This window comes from Heterodontus francisci, chromosome 14 (assembly GCF_036365525.1).
Source record: "Heterodontus francisci isolate sHetFra1 chromosome 14, sHetFra1.hap1, whole genome shotgun sequence".
NCBI lineage: Eukaryota > Metazoa > Chordata > Chondrichthyes > Heterodontiformes > Heterodontidae > Heterodontus > Heterodontus francisci.
This window is the reverse complement of record NC_090384.1, coordinates 55,951,046-55,969,821: the sequence shown is the minus strand read 5'-3', so window position 1 is coordinate 55,969,821 and position 18,776 is coordinate 55,951,046. Positions and strand designations below refer to the sequence as shown.

The window sequence follows — 18,776 nt, the reverse complement described above, 5'->3', positions numbered from 1 at the left end:
CTGATGTGCTTCTCTTTTGTTATTTGAGCCGATACTCGAGACGCCCCTTCTTGAGAAAATGTCTCTCTCCACATCAGTACTTTTTAAAACACATTTTGGCTTTGACGACTACACAGGGCTATTGGTGTGGTAAATGCAAAAGCCAGCATCTACAAACAACTAAGCAGTCCCATGACCAGCAAATCAGAGCAAAGCTCTATAGTGCAACCACATCCAGTTGATGAACAACTAGGCAACTAACATGAGGGAGGCAACTCCATGAACATCTCCATCCACAACCAGGAGTCAGTAACATGTCCGTACACGGACACCAGTGCCTGTAGTAAAATGTCGGTCTGAGGTTGCCATCCAGCCCACCAATCCTCTGTAGCTGACAGCGGGCTGCCTGTGGCTCAATTTTGATTGACATCTCTCCTATTAGTGTACGTCAGGTGGAGGCAGGACCTGGGTCTGGCGCATGGCAGCCACTTGTCTGTGATTGGTCACTGCTATGACTGACAGTGGGTTGCTTGGGTGGGATGACCACTGATTGGTAGATCGTGGTGCAGGCGCACTGGGGTCAGCCGCCCCTGTTGTTTCCGCGCAGTTCAGGGAGTGAGCGGGAATGGTTGCTTCAGGGGAACGGGGCAGAGAGCAGGAAGCAAGCCATAGGCACAAAAGAATTAGGAGCAGGAGTAGGCCATTTGGACCCTCATCAGGGCTGAACTGATTTCTCCACATTCCTGCCTGCCCCCAATAACCCTTGCTTATCAAGAATCAATCTACCTTTGCCTTAAAAATATTCAAAGCCTGCTTCCACTGCCTTTTCGAGGGAGAGAATTCCAAACTCTCCAAAATTTTCAACCCTCTGAGGGAAAATGTTTCTCCTCATCTCTGTCTTAAATGGGTGACCCCTTACTTTTAAACAGTGACCCCAGTTCTAGATTTTCCCACAAGCAGAACTATCCTTTCCACATCCACCCTGTCAAGATGCCTCAGGATCTTATATGTTTCAATCAAGTTGCCTCTTGCTCTTCACTCCAGTGGATGCAAGCCTATCCTGTCCAACCTTTCCTCGTAAGACAACTCGCCCATTCCAGGTATTCGTCTAGTAAACCTTCTCAGGACTGCTTCTAACACACTTACATCCTTCCTTAAATAAGGAGACCAATATTGTACACGTACTCCAGATGTGGTCTCACCAGCACAGAGCCAGAGGTGCAGCATGGAAGGAACACACTGAGAGTCTGGCAGCCTGTTAAACAAAAGTGGCCCAGGGAGCGGGGGATGGATATATGGCGGGGTGGGTGGGGATAGAGTGTGGTGAAAGAGAGGGGGATGGACACATAGGGGGAAGAGAAAGGGATCAAGATGACTCCTGACAGATGGACATCTATCGGAATTCTCCGCATTGCTATTTCAAGTATGCGGGCAGGCATTGATTACTTGCACAAGCAAAACCAGTGCCAGGTATCTCACTAAATAGGGAGAATTGTGTTTTAAGTCAGATTGTGCTTTTAATACACGAGGTTGGCTGTACACTTTATATACAAATTAATTGCCACCATGTCCATGGCTGAGAAAATAATTTTGTCAAATATCTGTGGTGCAACCTGTTGGTGCCTATCCCTGTCCTCAACCATAAGAATATCCACTGTGAGGCTAAACGGCAAGGCTAACATGTTTGCAAAGTCTTCAGTCAAAAGTGCTGATGGATGATCCTAATTTACTTCCACTTGATCACAGATACAAGTGTCCAGCTGATCAAATTCATTCCAGTGACACTAAGAAACTGCTAATTGCACTAAAAATAGAAAAGGCTATGGGTTCTGGCAACATTTTGGTTGCAATGCTGAAGACCTGTGCGCCAGAGCTAGGTGCTCCCTAACCAAGCTGTTCCAGTATAGTTATGATATTGGCTTCTGCAAAACAATGTGGATGATTGCCCTGCTATGTCCTATCCATAAAATAAAGGATAAATCTTCCCTCGCTAATTACTTCCCTATCCGCCTCCCAAACATGTGTAAAGTGATGGACAGAGTCATTAACAGGGCATTGATATAAAACCTACTCAAAACTTGCTCAGCAGTGCTCAGTTTGGGTTCCATCAGCATCAATTTGCTCCAGACTTCATTAGAGGTTAGAAAGAGACGTCGACGCAAGTTATGAATGTTTGAGGAGAGGTGCGAGTACTTCATCTTTGATAACAAGGTCAACTGAGTCTGGCACCAAGCAGTAGTCAAAGGGAAAACCCTCCAATGGCTGGAGTCATGTCTAACACGAGGGAGGAAAAAATGAAGAACCTACATTTCTAGAAAGATTCCTGTTGTCGGAGGCCAGTTACCATTGAAGCATCCTTGGCCCAACTATTTTCAGCTGTTTCATCAATGGCTACTTCATCATTTGGTCAATTGTTCACTTGACAATTCCAAGTGCTCAGCTCCATTCTCTGATAAGGAAGCAACTGATGTTGGACAACATGGAACTTTGACAAGTGCCAGATAATGATACTTTTGAACCTCCCCTTGACTTTCACTGGCACCACCATCATTGAGGCCTCCACTATCAATATTTTGGAGGTCACCATTGGTCATAAGTTTAATTGGACTACCCATGTTAACACCGGCTACAAGAGCAGTGCAGAGGCTGGGTACTCTGCAAAAAGTGCTCACCTGCAGACCCATCAAAGCCTATCCACCATTTACAAGACTCAAGACATTAAAATACTCAATATTAACCTGGCCTGACTCCAAATTCAACACCATCCAGAATAGTGCAGTTAACTTGGTTGTTGCCCCTGCCACTGAAGTTATTACTCACCCCCTCCACCTGCACACTGTTGCTGCAGTATGTATGATTTACAGGATGCACTTCAACTCTCCAAGGCTACTTAATCAGCACCTATCTCCCCTGTACCCTCAGTTATAAAAAACGGCAAAAGCAGCAATGTCATGAGAAAACCATGCTCTCCAAGTCACACACCATCCCGAGTTGGACATATACCTTCATTCTGCCTTCATTGTTTGATCAATAACTGTAATTCCTTACTTAACTCCATCAGGGAAGCACAATCACCAAAAGGACTACTGTGGTTTCAGAGGAAGGCCTTCTTAGCCCAATATATAGACCTTGCCAGCATTGCATACGAACATACAAATTAGGAGCAGAAGTAGGCCATTCGGCCTCTTGAGCCAGTCCACCATTCAATAAGATCATGGCTGATTTGTTTGGGTTTTGAATTCCACACTCCCATCTACCTCCGATAATCCTTGTGATTCCTTTGCCTAACAAGAATCTATCTGCCTCTGCCTTAAAAATATTCAGTGACCCTGCCTCCACCACCTTCTGAGGCAGAGAGTTCCAAAGTCGCACATCCCTCTGAGAGAAAAAAAATTCTCCTCATCTCTGTCCTAAACGGGTGACCCTTAATTTTAAAACAGCGCCCCCTAGTGCTGGACTCACTCACAAGAGGAAACATCCTTTCCCCATCCACCTTGTCAAGACCGTTCAGGATCTCATAACCTTCAATCAAGTCTCCCCTCACTCTTCTAAACTCCAGTGAAAACAAGGCCAGTCTGTCCAACCTTTCCTCATAGGTCAACTCGCTCATTCCAGTTATCAATCTAGTAAACCTCCTCTGAACAGCCTCCAATGTATGTGCATGCTTCCTTAAATAAGGAGACCTAAATCGCACACAGTATTCGATTTGTGGTCTCAGCAATGTCCTGTATAACTGAAGCAAAACATTCTTACTTTTATTTTCAATTCCTCTCGTAATAAAGGATAGCATTCTATCAGCCTTATTATCTTCTGTAGCTGCATACCAACTTTTTATGATTCCTGCACTTGAACACCTTGATCCCTCTGCACCTCGGAATTTTGCAGTCGATCCCTGTTTAAGTAATACTCTGATTTTTTATTCTTCCTGGCAAAGTGAACAACTTAACATTTTCCCACATTACACCCCATCTGCCAGATTTTTGCCCACTCACTCAACCTATCTATATCGGTCTGCAACCTCCTTATGTCCTCTTCACAACATACTTTCCGACCTATCATTGTGTCATCTGCAAATTTAGCTACCATGTCATTGCTCCCCTTATCTAAGTCATTGATATAAATTGTAAAAAGTTGAGGCTGCATGAAAAGCCCCCTGCGAAACTCCAGTCATTACATCCTGCCAATCAGAAAAGGACCCATATATGCATACTCTCTGTTTTCTACCAGCCAGAAAATCTTCTATCCATGCTAATATGTTACCCCCTACACCATGAGCTCCTACTTTTATGTGGCACCTTGTCAAATACCTTCTGGAAATCCAAGTACAGTAGATCAGTACATGCTGAGAAAAAAAAAATCCTAGCACGATATAAGATTGTTAGTGAGTGTGGAATGTACAGTAAGCGATAGGTTACTCTCACCAGCCTTAATATCTTCAACATGCTGTGTTAACTTACAATTCTAGCTCTTTACTGATATAAAAGTTGTTTGATTTTTCTTTTGGTTTCAGTGCAAAGCACAATGCCAAAGACACTCGCATGATTCATTTTTATCCCCCCCTTCCCCCCACACTTCTTGCTTTGCGGGTTTCAATACCTTGCTTAAGTTACCATTCTTTATGTGAAAGTTGGAACATTGAGTGTAACAGCAGTCTGTATAGGCAGGGGCAATATCACTATTTGGCCTAATACTAATGTTATCCTATATCCACACATGCAAATGAAACATATACACACATGGGGTTGAATTTTGTTCTGCCCGTGGTTGGGGAGGTGGGTGGTGAACAAAATGGCAGCAGGCATTGTTCCCGCTGTTGCCTTGGCCCCCTGCCATTTTATTTGGGGCGGAGAAGGCCGAAGACAGCCTTCTCGCCCCAGGCCAGTTGAGGCCCGTAAGTGGCCAATTATTGGGCAATTAATGGCCTCTTCCTGCCTCTACCTTGTTATATATTTGGTTCGTTATGCTGCAGCCATATGGAGTCTAGCCAGAGAGGTTCTTAGACTGTAGTGCTGAAACATTCATCTTTACTGTATCATAACTATATTCACTCCACACTAGCCTGTGTGTCTCCTTCAAAAGCCACACTGTAACTGTTATCGAGTCTCTCCCACGTGATCTCTTACCTCATCCTGGTGAATGCTAATTTTTACATCCTCTCAAGATTAACCCCAAAGTCTTTATCTCAATATATATTTACATACGTTCACTTTTTTTATTTACATGCTACCCCATCTCCCCCTCAGTCTCTGACTTCATAGATTCAACCTATCAGGAGGCTTCACAATTCTACCTGATCTTCTTGTCAGAAGATGTGGAAGATTTGTAGTCTTTCGCTGATTCCTTGTTTCTTGACTTGGATGGCCTTCGTTGGGGTTTGTAGCATTCGGTGCTTATTCAATTTTCGGTTCGACATCTGAGTCGGATAAAGGTGTGATGGTTGACATCTTTGATGTAAAGGAATATGATTCCTTCTATTTCTCCATATAACACCTTCCTGAGTTCATACAAGATAAGATCGCTGTTGATTCTTGCCTTTCTGGAGAATTACCCCTTCTCTATTTTGGCCTTGTACCCATACCTTTTGCCCTTCTGACAACTTTTGGTAGGTTTCTTGTACGGTGTCTTCTGTTATAATTATGGGTCTGTTTGTTTTGATACAACTTTTCTCTGTCTTGTACTCTGATAATCCTTGCTTTGCAATCCTGTCAGTAATTTCTTGGGTAGAATTGGAAGTTGCGTTCGAAGTTTTCTTCCCATTAAGAGGTCTGATAGCGCTAATCCGCACAATAATGCGCATGGGAAAGGCATCTGCTGCCATGTCCAGACTGGCCAAGAGAGTGTGGGAAAATGCCGCACTGACACAGAACACAAAAGTCCGAGTGTATCAAGCTTGTGTCCTCAGTACCTTGCTCTATGGCAGCAAGGCCTGGACAATGTATGTCAGCCAAGAGCGATGTCTCAATTCATTCCATCTTCACTGCCTCCAGAGAATCCTTGGCATCAGGTGGCAGGACCATATCTCCAACGCAGAAGTTGTCGAGGCGGCCAACATCCCCAGCATATCCACCCTACTGAGCCAGCGGCAATTGAGATGGCTTGGCCATGTGAGCTGAATGGAAGATGGCAGGATCCCCAAGGACACATTGTACAGCGAGCTCATCATTGGTATCCGACCCACTGGCCGTCCATCTGTCCGCTTTAAAGACGTCTGCAAACGCACCGTGAAGTCCTGTGACATTGACCACAAGTCGTGGGAGTCAGTTGCCAGTGATCACCTGAGCTGTCGGACAGCCATAAAGGTGGGGCTAAAGAGTGGCGAGTCGAAGAGACTTAGTTGTTGGCAGGAATAAAGACAGAAGCGCAAGGGGAGAGCCAACTGCGTAACAGCCCCAACAACCAATTTTATCTGCAGCGTCTGTGGAAGAATCTGTCACTCTAGAATTAGTCTTTATAGCCACTTCAGGCACTGCTTCACAAACCACTGACCACCTCCCGGCGCTTACCCATTGTCTCGCGAGACAAGGAGGCCAAAGAAGAAGAAAGAAGAATGGAGTAGTTCTGTATGTCAGTCGTGCGAATTGGAAATCTTGATTTTGGTTCTGACTGCTCGCTCAGCTTCTCCATTTGATTGTGCATACTTAGGAGAGCTTGTTAGGTGAACAAATCCACATTCTTCTGCAAAATGCGTAAAACAATCGTTTGCAAATTGTGGTCCATTATCAGATGCTATCTGATCAGGTGTACCATGTGTTGCGAAAATTTCTTGTAAAACTCTAATGACTGCTCCAGTTGTTGTTGTGTACATCTGCTTAACTTTGGTCCATCTTGAGAAGGAATCAATTATAATTAGATAGGATCTTCCCTCAAAGAAAAATTAAATCCATTGCCAACTGTTCCCATGGTCTTGTTGAGAATTGGGTCGAATTTAAGAGTTTCTCTTTGATCTTCTCTGTGTACCTGACAAATTTGTTGAACTTGCTTCTTCCCAAGTTCTCTGTCCATGTAGCACTCATGTAGCAACTTGCTGCATTTCTCTTTCTCACTTTTGTAGTCTTTGAGCAGCATGGTGAGCTGTGTTGTGTTGTGCAGGTTCTCTCTGCATTGTGTGGGCTCTCTGGTGGAATCTGGACTCTCTGCAGTGCTCAGGTCAGGTTGAGGGACTCTCCCTCTGTCCTGGGTCCTGGATTCTTCCTGTTTATTTTTTCAACTTTCTTCATAATATGAAGGTCAATACAAGCTCTTCTACTTAGGAGTGAGAACTCCTGATTTCTTTTTTCCATTACATTGAAGTATTGCTTGTAACTTCCCCTTTACTTCAAGTACAACATCTCCTGGGCCATGTAACTGAGTTTCTGTTGGTTGCAGAAAGTGTGTGTAAAGCCATGGCTCTTTATCTGACAGGACCATCATGCTTGCTCCTGTGTCAATTTGAAATTAGTGATATGTCCGTTGATATATATGTCTGCTGACCAAAATGCTTGTTTCGGATCATTGATCTCGCCCAGAAAATATTTCGATTGGTCTGCTGCAGGAGGTTGCTTAACTGCATTTACCTCTCTATTCTTAACTACATTTCCTTTTGAGCTTGAGAGTAGTTGAGATTTTACTTCAGCACATCTTACTGAAATGCCCTATTTTTCTACAATAAAAGCATTCTGCTCTATTGGCAAGATGTTGTTGACGCCTGTGGGAAGCTTTTGCACCACAGCGCTGGCAGAGTTTAAAGGGGTCTTTTGCTCTCTTCCCCGCACATCCCCCCACCCACCCCAGTGTACTTTTTTTCCTGGTGCCTCTTGTTCTGCCCTGTACCAAGGTCTTTCCTCACCTCATATGATTGGGCTGTTACTGCTGTGCCAATGGAAGTAGGAATCACAAGCTTTTAAGACGTCATCAAATGTGGCTGATGTTTACCCCAATACATTGTCTTGCTATTATATCATCAGCTCCAATTATATATAATAATGTATTCACTTGTTCTGTTTCAGACCTGCTGTCCAATTTTGATGTAATTCTATCTCTGAGGAACCTTTTCCTCCATCGTTCCCAAATTTGAGTCTGATTGGATCTCTCATGACTTTTGAAACTCTCTGGAGCTCCCAATTTTTGATCCATTATTAAATTTTTTATTGACCTTTTAAAGTTCTCCCCTTTAAGAAACTCTTTTATTCAGGCTGGCTTGCTTTGATGGAGTGCTTGACAGTGTTCATTGATTTTTTGGGTTCCCTAGCGGGTTTCTCTTTGCTTAAGCAGTTAACTGAAATGTTTACACAGCTGCTAATTGGAATTCACAGAGCTGTTTATAAATTCCAGTTGCTTTTTTTTGAATTAGAGTTTATTTATGTTTTTCACACTTGACTGCTTTAATGATTTTTCCCTCACAGCTGTGGCTGCGTTACTGGAGTCTCTGCTTTGTTTGGGGGTTTCCCATGCTTTTTTCACTGTTGGACTTTTTTCTCTCTCAGTTCACGTACTTTTCAGGGTTTCTCCCTTTTTTCTCTCTCTCCCTCACATGGAGCCTTTAGAAAATCAATTTTTGAAGCTCTTCAAAGGCTTTTTTTAAACTGGGATTTCTCGATCGCTGGCACAATAACTCATCCGATGGCTTGTTTTTCAGCCACACTTCCATTCTATGGAGCTTTTCTCAGTCTTCTCAGATCTGTAGTTGATTTCACTCTTTTCAGCTACTTGTTTTAAAGTTTCTTCTCTTCTGGTATAGGACTTCAATCCCAGTGCTGTTCACCTTGTTATATATTTGGTTCTTAATGCTGCCACTGTATAGAATCTAGCCAAAGAGGTTCTTAGACTGTACTGTTTAAACATTAATCTTTATTGCATAGTAACTATATACACTCCACAATAGCCTGTGTGTCTCCTTCTAAAGCCACGCTGTAACTATTCTCAAGTCTCTCCCACATGATCTCTTACCTCATCCTGGTGGGTGGTAGTCTTTATATTCCCTCAAGATTAACCCCTTGATACCATTATACAACACACCGCAATTTTGTTGAAGGCAGAATGGCCTACTGCCATGGGGTAACACTGCCAGGCAGCCTCCTAGAGGAGTTGGGGTGTGTCCCCTCCCTTGTGGGCATTCCATGGCCCCTCGGCGGAAATTGCACCCCCTCCCAGGAAGCCCTGGCCCCCACCATCACCAACCACCCCACCCCATTACGGGGGCCTGCCTGAATGTCCCCGACTCCAATTACCTCTCCCAGGGTTTCTCTCTTTGTGTGGCAGCACTTCCTGCAGTACCAACAGTGCCCATTTCTTCTCGTGGCGCTGTCAGTACTGCAGAGCTGCTAGCCTTCCAATTGATTGGCAGCGCTGGAGGCGAGAGCTCATCCCTTAAAAGGATGGCAACCCCCCACCCTGGTCAGTTAATTGCCTTTCTGCTGTTAAATATCTGTCGGGTTCTGACAGACAGCCGAGGTGGGTTCTCACTCCCCCCTACCCCCCACCACTTTCCAGCCTGCTGTGGAGACCCCCGTTGCTGGAATAAAATCTGGCCTGTAGATACACACACACTTTCCCAAGGGGTCCACTGTATAGCATATTGGAGCAGGAATCTTATCCTAGGGCACTGAGATCGATTCTGTAGAGCCTATCACTGCCTTTGGATATCTTAATAGTTGACTGCACTAAAAGGAATTCAACTGAATCGTGGATCAGTATTGTTTTGAAGCAATTTATTCAGATATGCATAAAATATGAGATGTTTTCTTTTTAATTAAACTTTTATGTGTTTTTGCTTTCTATTCATAAATTGTATGGTAAGGATGGAGAAATTCATTTCCAGAAATTTAAAAAAAATTATGTGTTCTAGCATAGTATTTGAAGAAATATTGCCCTTTAATTTCTCCCTTATCTACAGCAGCTAAAATGGTAGCCTTCTCGCTGCAGCCAGGAATTACCTGGCAATGGCCCAATGACTAATCTCAGATTTTCCTAACGTCACACTCCTACAGAAGTTGGGATTTCAGCAAATGAACGAGATAAACATTACAACGAGGTGAATGACATCGTATTCTGCTGCTCTAATAAGCACATTAATACTTCGATAAATCCTTTTAATTCATTTGAATTTACATGTCTGCTGGTTGCCATTCTGTTCAATCATCAGTTGGATAGGATTCCCTTTGAAATACATCACTTAAATTCTCCTTCAGGTACTGAATAGCCTTGATGGGTGGGTACTTGTCCAATCCATCGCAGCATACAAGTGTTGCATCATGATCCGGATGAACAAAGAAAGCCACTGACTGTCGAGGGCTGTTCAACATATCATCAGACTGTGGAATTGGGACTCGATGTTTCTGAGGAAATGAAACAACAATTTACCTGACTTGTATACTTCACATGTCATTGTAAGCATATGTATAAAGATTTCTATAATATGGGTTCAACCAGTGAGTAATGCAATATTTTCAGAAGCATCAGGGCACAGGAGAGATCTCCGGACTGTAAAAGGCAAACGTAGGACAGACATAAAGAAATGTGTCTTTGAACAGGTCAATCATAAAAGAAGGTGTCAGACAGGGTGGTTGAGACCAGAACCTTAAAATTATTTTTAAAAATGAGCTAGAAGCTGTATTAGGGAGATGTTAGAGAGGGTGCAAATGAGATTTTCTGGAAGGCTAGTAGAGATGTGGGACTTCAGTCACGTGGAGAGACTAGAGTTCTCCTTGGAGCAGAGATAGTTCAGGGGAAATTTAGTAGAGGTGTTCAAAATCATTGGATGTGATCAAGTAAGGAGACATTGTTTCCCGTGGCAGGATTGGTAACCAGGAGTAATTGGTAAAAGAATCAGAACCAAAGTAAGAATTTTTTACACAGTAAATTGTTATGATCTGGAATATACTGCCTAAAAAGGTGGTGGAAGCAGACTCAGAAACCACTCTCAAAAGGGACTTGGATAAATACTTGAAGGTGAAGCAACTGCAGGTCTATGAGGAAAAGGCAGGGGAATGGTACTAATTGGATAGTTCTATCAAAGAGCCAGCATTGGTGCAATGGGCTGAGTGCCTTCATTCTGTGCTGTATCACTCTATAATTCTATGATTTTCAGGTTGGTCTGTGTGTACATTAATTTATTAGCATAATCTTTAGGCTATCAATAGGTCTTAGGAAATTCTAGATTCTATACTCGTGCTTTTTAAACTTTTCAACTCATACACTGTGATAGTAAAAGCATAAGGAAGTGCACAAGAAGGCCGTTTAGCTAGTTGAATTTGCTGGAGCCTTGGTGAGACTGCACCTGGAGTATTGTGTTCAGTTTTGATTTCCTTACCTAAGGAAGGATATAAATTCCATAGAGGGAGTGCATCAAAGGTTCACCAGACTGATTCCTGGGATGGCGGGATAATCCCATGAGGAGAGATTGAAGAGACTGGGCCTGTATTCTCTAGAATTTAGAAGAATGACAGGTGATCTCATTGAAGCATACAAAATTCTTATATGGCTTGACAAGGTTGATAAAGGAAGTATGTTTCTCCTGGTTGGGGGGTTGACAACCAGGGGACACAGTTTCAGAATAAGAGGTAGGTCATTTAGAACTGAGGTGAGGAGGAATTTCTTCACTCAGAGGGTGGAAAATCTTTGGAATCCTCTATCCCAGAGGGCTGTGGAGGCTCAGTCAATGAGTATGTTCAACACAGAGATCAGTAGATTTGGAGAGGGTAAAGATATCAAGAGATACGGGGATAGTCTGGGAAAATGGCATTGAGGTAGAAGATCAGCCATGATCTAGTTGAATAGCAGAGCAGGCTCGAGGGGCTGAATGGCCTACTCCTGCTCTTATTTCCTGTGCTCCCATGTTCCACTATCCCCTCAGGCAGTGCATTCGAGATCCTAACCACTGGACATATTAAAAAAAAAGTTTTCTCATGTCACCTTTGGTTCTTTTGCCAGTCACCTTAAATTTGTGTCCTCTGGTTCTGGACTCTTTGTCAAAGGGAACGGTTTCTACTCTGTCTAGGCCACTCATGATTTTGAACACTTCTATCAAATCTGCTCTCAACCTTCTCTTCTCTAAGGAGAACAACCCTAGCTTCTCCAATCCGTCCTTGTAACTGAAGTCGTTTATCCCTGGAAACATTCTCATAGATCTATTTTGCACCCTCTCTAAAGTCTTCACATCCTTCCTTAAGTACGATGCCCTGAATTGGACACAATAATCCAGTTGAGGCCAAAACAGTGCTTCATGAAGATTCATCGTAACTTCGTTCTTTTTGTACACTGTGCCTTTTTATAAAGCCCAGGATCCTGTGTGCCTATTTAAACACTTTCTCAACTTGCCCTGTCCTCTACAATGATTTGTGCACATATACCCCCGGGTGACTCTGTTCCTGCACTCCCTTTACAATTGTATTGTTTAATTTATATTGACTCTTCTTGATCTTCCTACCAAAATGAGTCACGTCACATTTCTCTGCATGAAATTTCATCTGCCAAGTGTCTGCCCGTTCTAGCAACCTATGTTCTCTTGCAGTGTATCACTATCCTCCTCACAGTTCTCAATACTTCCAAGTTTTGTGTCATCTGCACATTTTGAAATTATGCCCTGTATACCCAATTGTAAGCCATTAATCTATACAAAGAAAAGCAATGGTCCTGATATTGGCTCCTGGGGAACACCACTGTATTTCCCAAAACGGTTCCAAAAACAGCTGTTCACCACTACTCTGTTCTCAGTCACCCAGCCAACTTTGTATCCATGGCGCCATTGCCCCTTTCATTCCATGGGCCTCAACTTTGCTGAGAAGCCTATGATGTGGCACTTTATCAAATGCCTTTTTGAAGCCCATATACACCACACCAATGGCATTACCGTCATCAACCCTCTCAGTTACCTCATCAAAAAACTCAACCAAGTCAGTTAAACATGATTTGCCTTTAACATGATTTGCTGGCTTTCCTTAATCCACAGAGGTCTAAGTGACTGTTAATTTTGTCTTGAATTATCATTTCTAGAAACCTCCTCACCTCTGAGTTAAACTAACTGGCCTGTAGTAGCTGAGCATATCCTAACACCTTTTTCTAAATAAGAGTGTAAGATTAGCAATTCTCCAGTCCTCTGGCACCACCCCTTTATCTAAGGAGGATTGGAAGATTATGGCCAGTACCTCTCCATTTTGTACTCTTATTTTCCTCAGCATCCTCAGATGCATCCCATCCGAGCCTGGTGACTTAGCAACTTTTAAGAACAGCCAGCCTTCCTAATGATACCTGCTCTTCAATTTTTAGCCATCCAGTTTCTCAACTACCCCTCTTTCACTACGACAGAAGGCAGCACCTTCTTGCTTTCAAAGTACTCATTTAGTACCTCAACCGTGTCCTCTGCCACCATGCACAGATCCCCTTTATGGTCCCGAATTGGTCCCACTTCTCCTCTTACTACAATTTTATTAATGATATGCCCATAGAAGACTTTTGGATTCCCCTTTATACTAGTTGCCAGATTTTTCTTATACTTCTCTCTTTGCCTCTCTTATTTGCTTTTTCACTGCCCTTCTGAACTCTCCAGGTTGGTTCCCACTTGTATTGTCAACCTGACATCTGTCATATGCTCCCTTTTTCTCTTCATCTTACTCTCTATCTCTTTCGTACTTGTCGATATTGTTCTCTAATGAAATCTAGTAAAACTACTTAAAAATAAATAATTTTAATGCACAAAAAAGTAAAAGATTATTTTCATTTCAAATAACTATTTTACAAAACAACTGCCATCTCACCGTGGAAATCAATCTGTCCGATGTCCACCTCTGCAGAAGGTTAGCTATGTTGAGTAGAACAGTTTTTGGGATGTAGGGAGCAGCAACAAACTGGCCAGAACGGTTCATAACCTAAAATGTGGATGTTGTAAAGTGTTGAAATACCAAGAGCAATCACATCAGATAGCATTTCCAGTTTATTTCATCCCTTTCACCCAATTTGGAGAAGGATTATGCTGGTAACAGGCAGCCATACCTTACCCAAGTGGCTGTTCTTTATGGGATGAGTTTTATGGGCCCTCCTGAGGCCCATAATCATGACAGGTAGCGGGGAGCGTGAAAGGCCTGTTGCCTCCTCTTGCCAAGCAACATACCCGGGGCAGGATAGGCCAATGACAGTGTTCCCTCTCAGTGGCCAATTGAAGCCCTTAAGTGGCCTATTAACAGCCAATTAAGAGCCTCTTCCCACCGCTGTTCAGATCTTATGAGTGGTGGGGGTACCTCCTCCACACGGGGAGGTCACCTTGTAAAATGAGGCAGCCTTCCTGTGGGATTGGGGGTTTGTCCCTCCTTTATGGTCAATCTGTGACCCATGGAGGATACCCGCTGGGAATCACTTTACTCCCCAGGACGCCCCTCCCCTTGGGCTGCACGACCACCCCCTCATCGGGGCCTTTCGGACTGGCCCCAATGACCCTGCCTCACCTACCTCTGGTCTGGGGTTCTAGCACCGGGCCTGGGTCCAAGGCTTCTGCAGTACTGGCAGTGGCTACTGCTCCCGGTGGTGCTGCTGATACTACTGAGTTGCCGGATCTCTGATTGGCCAGCAGATCATGGAGGTGGGATCCCCGTCTCAAAGGAACGGGGATCCTGGCTCCTGAAACTGTGATAGAAAACTACTGGAGGATGGTGGTGCCAATAACAGCAACACGTTCAGCGTTCACTGTTATAGGACATCGGAGAGACTGTAGTGTGTAAATCTGGAAGTTGCGGAGCGCCAATCTACGTTACACCCAAGGCCTTATAACTTCAATTGCCAACCTGCAGATTTAAATGGCGTAGGTATGAAAGAAGTGTGAATTTGGGTTAATTGCCCATTAACAATAAAATATTCACGCAGAAAAATTTTAGGAATGGAATGTCCAGGCTTTAAGATGACTCCTCTCATCTTGTGAATACTTAAAGAGGATGCTGGCACCAGAAGGGACCTTTTAAATGTTAAAATGTAAATGTCTTTTTCAGAGCAAAAATGCTTTCACAAGATTTATCAGCCTTTTTCATTGTTTTAATGTAAATGACTTTTTAAACAAATCAGATCAATCTTGTTTAAAGGTCAACATGAAAACTTTTAAAAAGTCTGATAAACCTTGTTAAAAAGACCACAAAATCTCTTTCACCTATCACACCTGTGCTTGCTGACTTATATTAGCTCCTGGAAACAGTACCTCGATTTTAAAATTCTCATCATTGTTTTCAAATCCCTTTATGGCTTTACCCCTCCCGAACTCTGTAATCTCCTCCAGCCCCACAATCCTCTGAGACATCTGCTCTCTTCTAATTCTAGCCTCTTGAACATTTCTGATTTTAATTGATCCACCATTAGTGGCCATGCCTTCAGCTGCCTGGGCTCTACCCTCTGGAATTCCCTCCCGAAATCTTTTTCCTTCTCTACCTCTCAACCTCTCTTTCTTTAAGATGCTCCTTAAAACCTACTTCATTGGCCAAGCTTTTGGCCATCTGCCCAAATATCACTTTATGTGGTCTAGTGTCTAACTTTGCTTTTTAATGCTCCTCTGAAGTGCCTTGGGATGTTATATTACACTAAATGTGCGATCTAAATCTAAGTTGTGTTGTTGTAAGCTATCTGCATTTGGCTAAGAAGGTCCTGACTGAAATCTGTCAACTGTTGCAGCTGCAACTCCAACCTCAGTAGGGCAAAGACTGCATTACTAATGGCTGTAAGGTGACCATGGTGATGGATTTTTATGCATCTGGCTCCTTCTAAGCTGGTGTTGGAAGGATTAGCCACATTTCGCAGTTTGCCATCCACTGTTGCACTGAGGCTTTCTATTCAAAGAAAGATAACTTTAGTGCAGATGGGAGTGAGTTCGCACTTTTGCTAGGATTGCAGAATTCCCCATGGTGCAGGGTCCCATTGACTGCACGTACATTGCTTTGCAGGCACCACATGTCAATATTGTCTTGTACTGGAACCGAAAGAGATTCCACTCCCTTAACATCCGGATAGTGTGTGACCAAAGGCATCATTTAAGTCAATGCCTGGTATCTTGGCATCAGTCATGAAGTCTTCATTCTGTGGTATTCCACTGTGCCATCTGTTATTTCATGCAGCATGGCAAACCAAAGTGTGGTTACTGGGCGACAAGGGCTATCCGCTGATGACATGGCTCACGATTCCAGTTTGCAACCTCTGCACACTTGCGCAGTATGTATACAATGACAGCTATGCTGCCTCATGGAATTTGAGAAAGCAGAGCATTGGTGTGCTGTAGCAACTCTTCTGCTGCCTGGAGTGCTCTGGGGGAGCCCTGCAGGACTCAGCTGAGTGGATCTCAAGATTCATAGTGTAATGCTGCATATGACACAACCTCACCATCATGAGGGGACAGCCCTTGCCACCAGCTATACAGCAAGAAGCTGAGGGGTAGGTGCACAGGGAGGAGGTGGAGGAGGAGGAAGAGCAAGGAAGATTGCAACCTAGATAGCCCCATTCTGCCCAGGCTGTACATGTATAAGTAATTTGAGTGGGATCTCGGGAACCTCAACCCTAATTCCCCACTCACCGACAATCCCACACTCCCTCTGTTACTGGTCATCACATCGCCCTTGTAGCCACAATGCAAAAATAAAAGCCACCACAAAATAATCATTCCAACCAAATTTTTTTAATGAAATCATGCCATATTGCATTCCCTTATTCTTTGCCTGTTTGAGTGCTCCTACACAGTGCTCCCCAGTGGCTGCAGCATGGCTGGTGGAAGGCTGCTGACCTTCAGTGGAGGAGACTCTGGATGGCCTTGGAGGGTGCCCTTGAGCAGCTCTGGGCCTTGATGGCCGGCTTTGGACTGCACCATCTTGGAACAGATGGTAGGAGTCTGGGCAGACTGGCTGACAGACAACAACAAAGGCACTGGCGGAGTGGCAGGTGTGGGAGGATGAATTATGTCATCCTGAGAGAGTGCAGATTTATGCTCCATGGACCCACTGCTGACTTTGCATGACAGCAGTCAGAGCTTGCATGACAGCAAGCTGCTTGTGCTGCAATGGAAGCTGAGAGATCAGTAATCAGATGCTAGATCATGTTTGGGTCAACAATTGTGTTGATGGAGTTGACCACAAGTTCTATGCTGGACAGATGGGCTGCAAACTCTGTACAAAGCCCTGTGCCAATTTGGTGTCAGACTCCTCCATGTCCCTTGACATTAACTGCAGGCTTTCTCGCAGGCTTCCCAATGCATCAAGCAATTTGTTATGCGTACCCATCAGCCTTCTTCTGCAGCCTTCCCCATCAAAGTCTTCATCTAAGTACTCTGCAGCAGAAGTCATGTGTGACCCCACCCTCTGGCAAGCTGGCATCTGTGCCATTCTTGCCCCTGCCCTGGCTGCAGTCACTTATGCCCAAAATCTCACTGCGTGCAGATTCCGGATCTAATCTATTCTGTAAAGTATGCGCTGTGTCATTATCTGAGCTACGAGTGTGAAATCAAGTGATGGAGTGTTTTGCTCATTACTCTCTTGGTCTTCCTCCACTGCCTGGCCATGTTGCACTTCCTGGGTTTCTAAAAGGACAAAAGCACGTGGGTAAATTCATGGTGACAGGCTGGGATGAAAGTAAGAGGTGCCTGTTTATATCATCTGCAGCTGGTAAATCAGAAGACAGTGTGGGATGAGGAGGAAGTGGGATATGAGAAGGAAGACCGGATATGAGATATCATCACCTTCAATTGTTTTAGCCCTGTCACTGGCCACAGTCTCAACAATGGCACTTTGATAATGGGGCTGAAGCATGCAGGCATGCTTCGTCCCCTGTAGGTTCCTGCTGCCTCCATGACCTTCTGCAAGAGAGAGGGAAGTGTGTCAATTAGTGTTGTGCAATTTGTTTGGCTGATGTGACTGTCTTGGTTGATTAGCTTGCAGTGTGTGCCCATGTGGGTATGAGGATTGTAACAGTTCTAGGTGTGTGAGGGTAACGTGAAGTATATGCGTCTTAGTTATGAGGCCTGATTACCTAAGATTGTTGGTCGGTGAGTGATGGGGGTGTACTGGTTTGAATGTGGCTAAGGCTAATGATGTAGTTGGTAGGATATGTGATTTGACATTATATGAGGTCATTAAACTTCTTCTGGCACTGCATCCAGGTCCTCGGGGCTGGACTCCTGACATTCACTTTCACAGCGATCAGCTTTGACTGCTTTTTCACCATGTGTTTGGAGGGCCTCCTGGCCCCCTGCAGATACAGGATAACTCTACTTGTTTTCCACTTCCTCCACCAAGACCACCAGTGCAGTATCCAAATCTTTGCTGCCTGCTCTCCCCCATGTTCAGCCATTTTTCTGTCTTTCCCAGATCAGATTCAACTCCTGTCGATGTGTTCAACCAATGAACAGCACTAGCTGCACACATAAATTGTGTAAATCAGGAGGCAGCACAAAGATGCCTTGCTGCATGCATTACATCAAATGGAAGTGGGTTAATCATCTTACGGGATTTCCACGCTTGTTTTTGGGAACTTTCGAATATATCCCCCATTAAATCTAATTCAGTCGATTGTTGTAATTCATAGAAAAATTGAATCTGAAAGCAAAGTCACATTTTAGAGCGTTACGATTACCTCTAAACCCGCATTCTTATCTTGGAAGAGTAAAGTGAATGTTCCATAATCGGAATGCTCTCCGCATCGCATCTGATGTTCCACCACAGTGGATTTCTGTATTGCTGGGTAGTATGCAGTTCTAAGGGTTGTAGGATTTTTATTACCTTTAAGAGATTACATAATAGTTCATTCATTATGCTGAAAGGCAAAGTTATATTACAGTAAATCTGTCCTTATTAACCACAAACAACTAA

The 18,776-nt window shown here is 43.8% G+C and overlaps 1 protein-coding gene across 4 annotated transcripts in view; it reads right to left on the bottom strand.

Annotated features, from left to right (window-relative positions):
• Positions 1-10,032: 10,032 nt before the first annotated feature.
• The window catches only part of si:dkey-10o6.2 (uncharacterized protein LOC100124608 homolog), a 66,991-nt gene continuing 58,247 nt past the window's right edge, over positions 10,033-18,776 (bottom strand). For 3 of the 4 annotated variants that reach the window (XM_068046261.1, XM_068046259.1, XM_068046258.1), the window contains 3 exons: positions 18,541-18,686; positions 13,710-13,820; positions 10,033-10,292 (listed from right to left, as the gene is read on the bottom strand). In XM_068046261.1, the coding sequence (XP_067902362.1) occupies positions 10,089-10,292; positions 13,710-13,820; positions 18,541-18,686 (461 nt within the window). In that variant the 3' untranslated portion in view covers positions 10,033-10,088. The remainder of the gene's footprint in view (positions 10,293-13,709; positions 13,821-18,540; positions 18,687-18,776) is intronic. The other variant, XM_068046262.1, reaches the window with a different exon arrangement.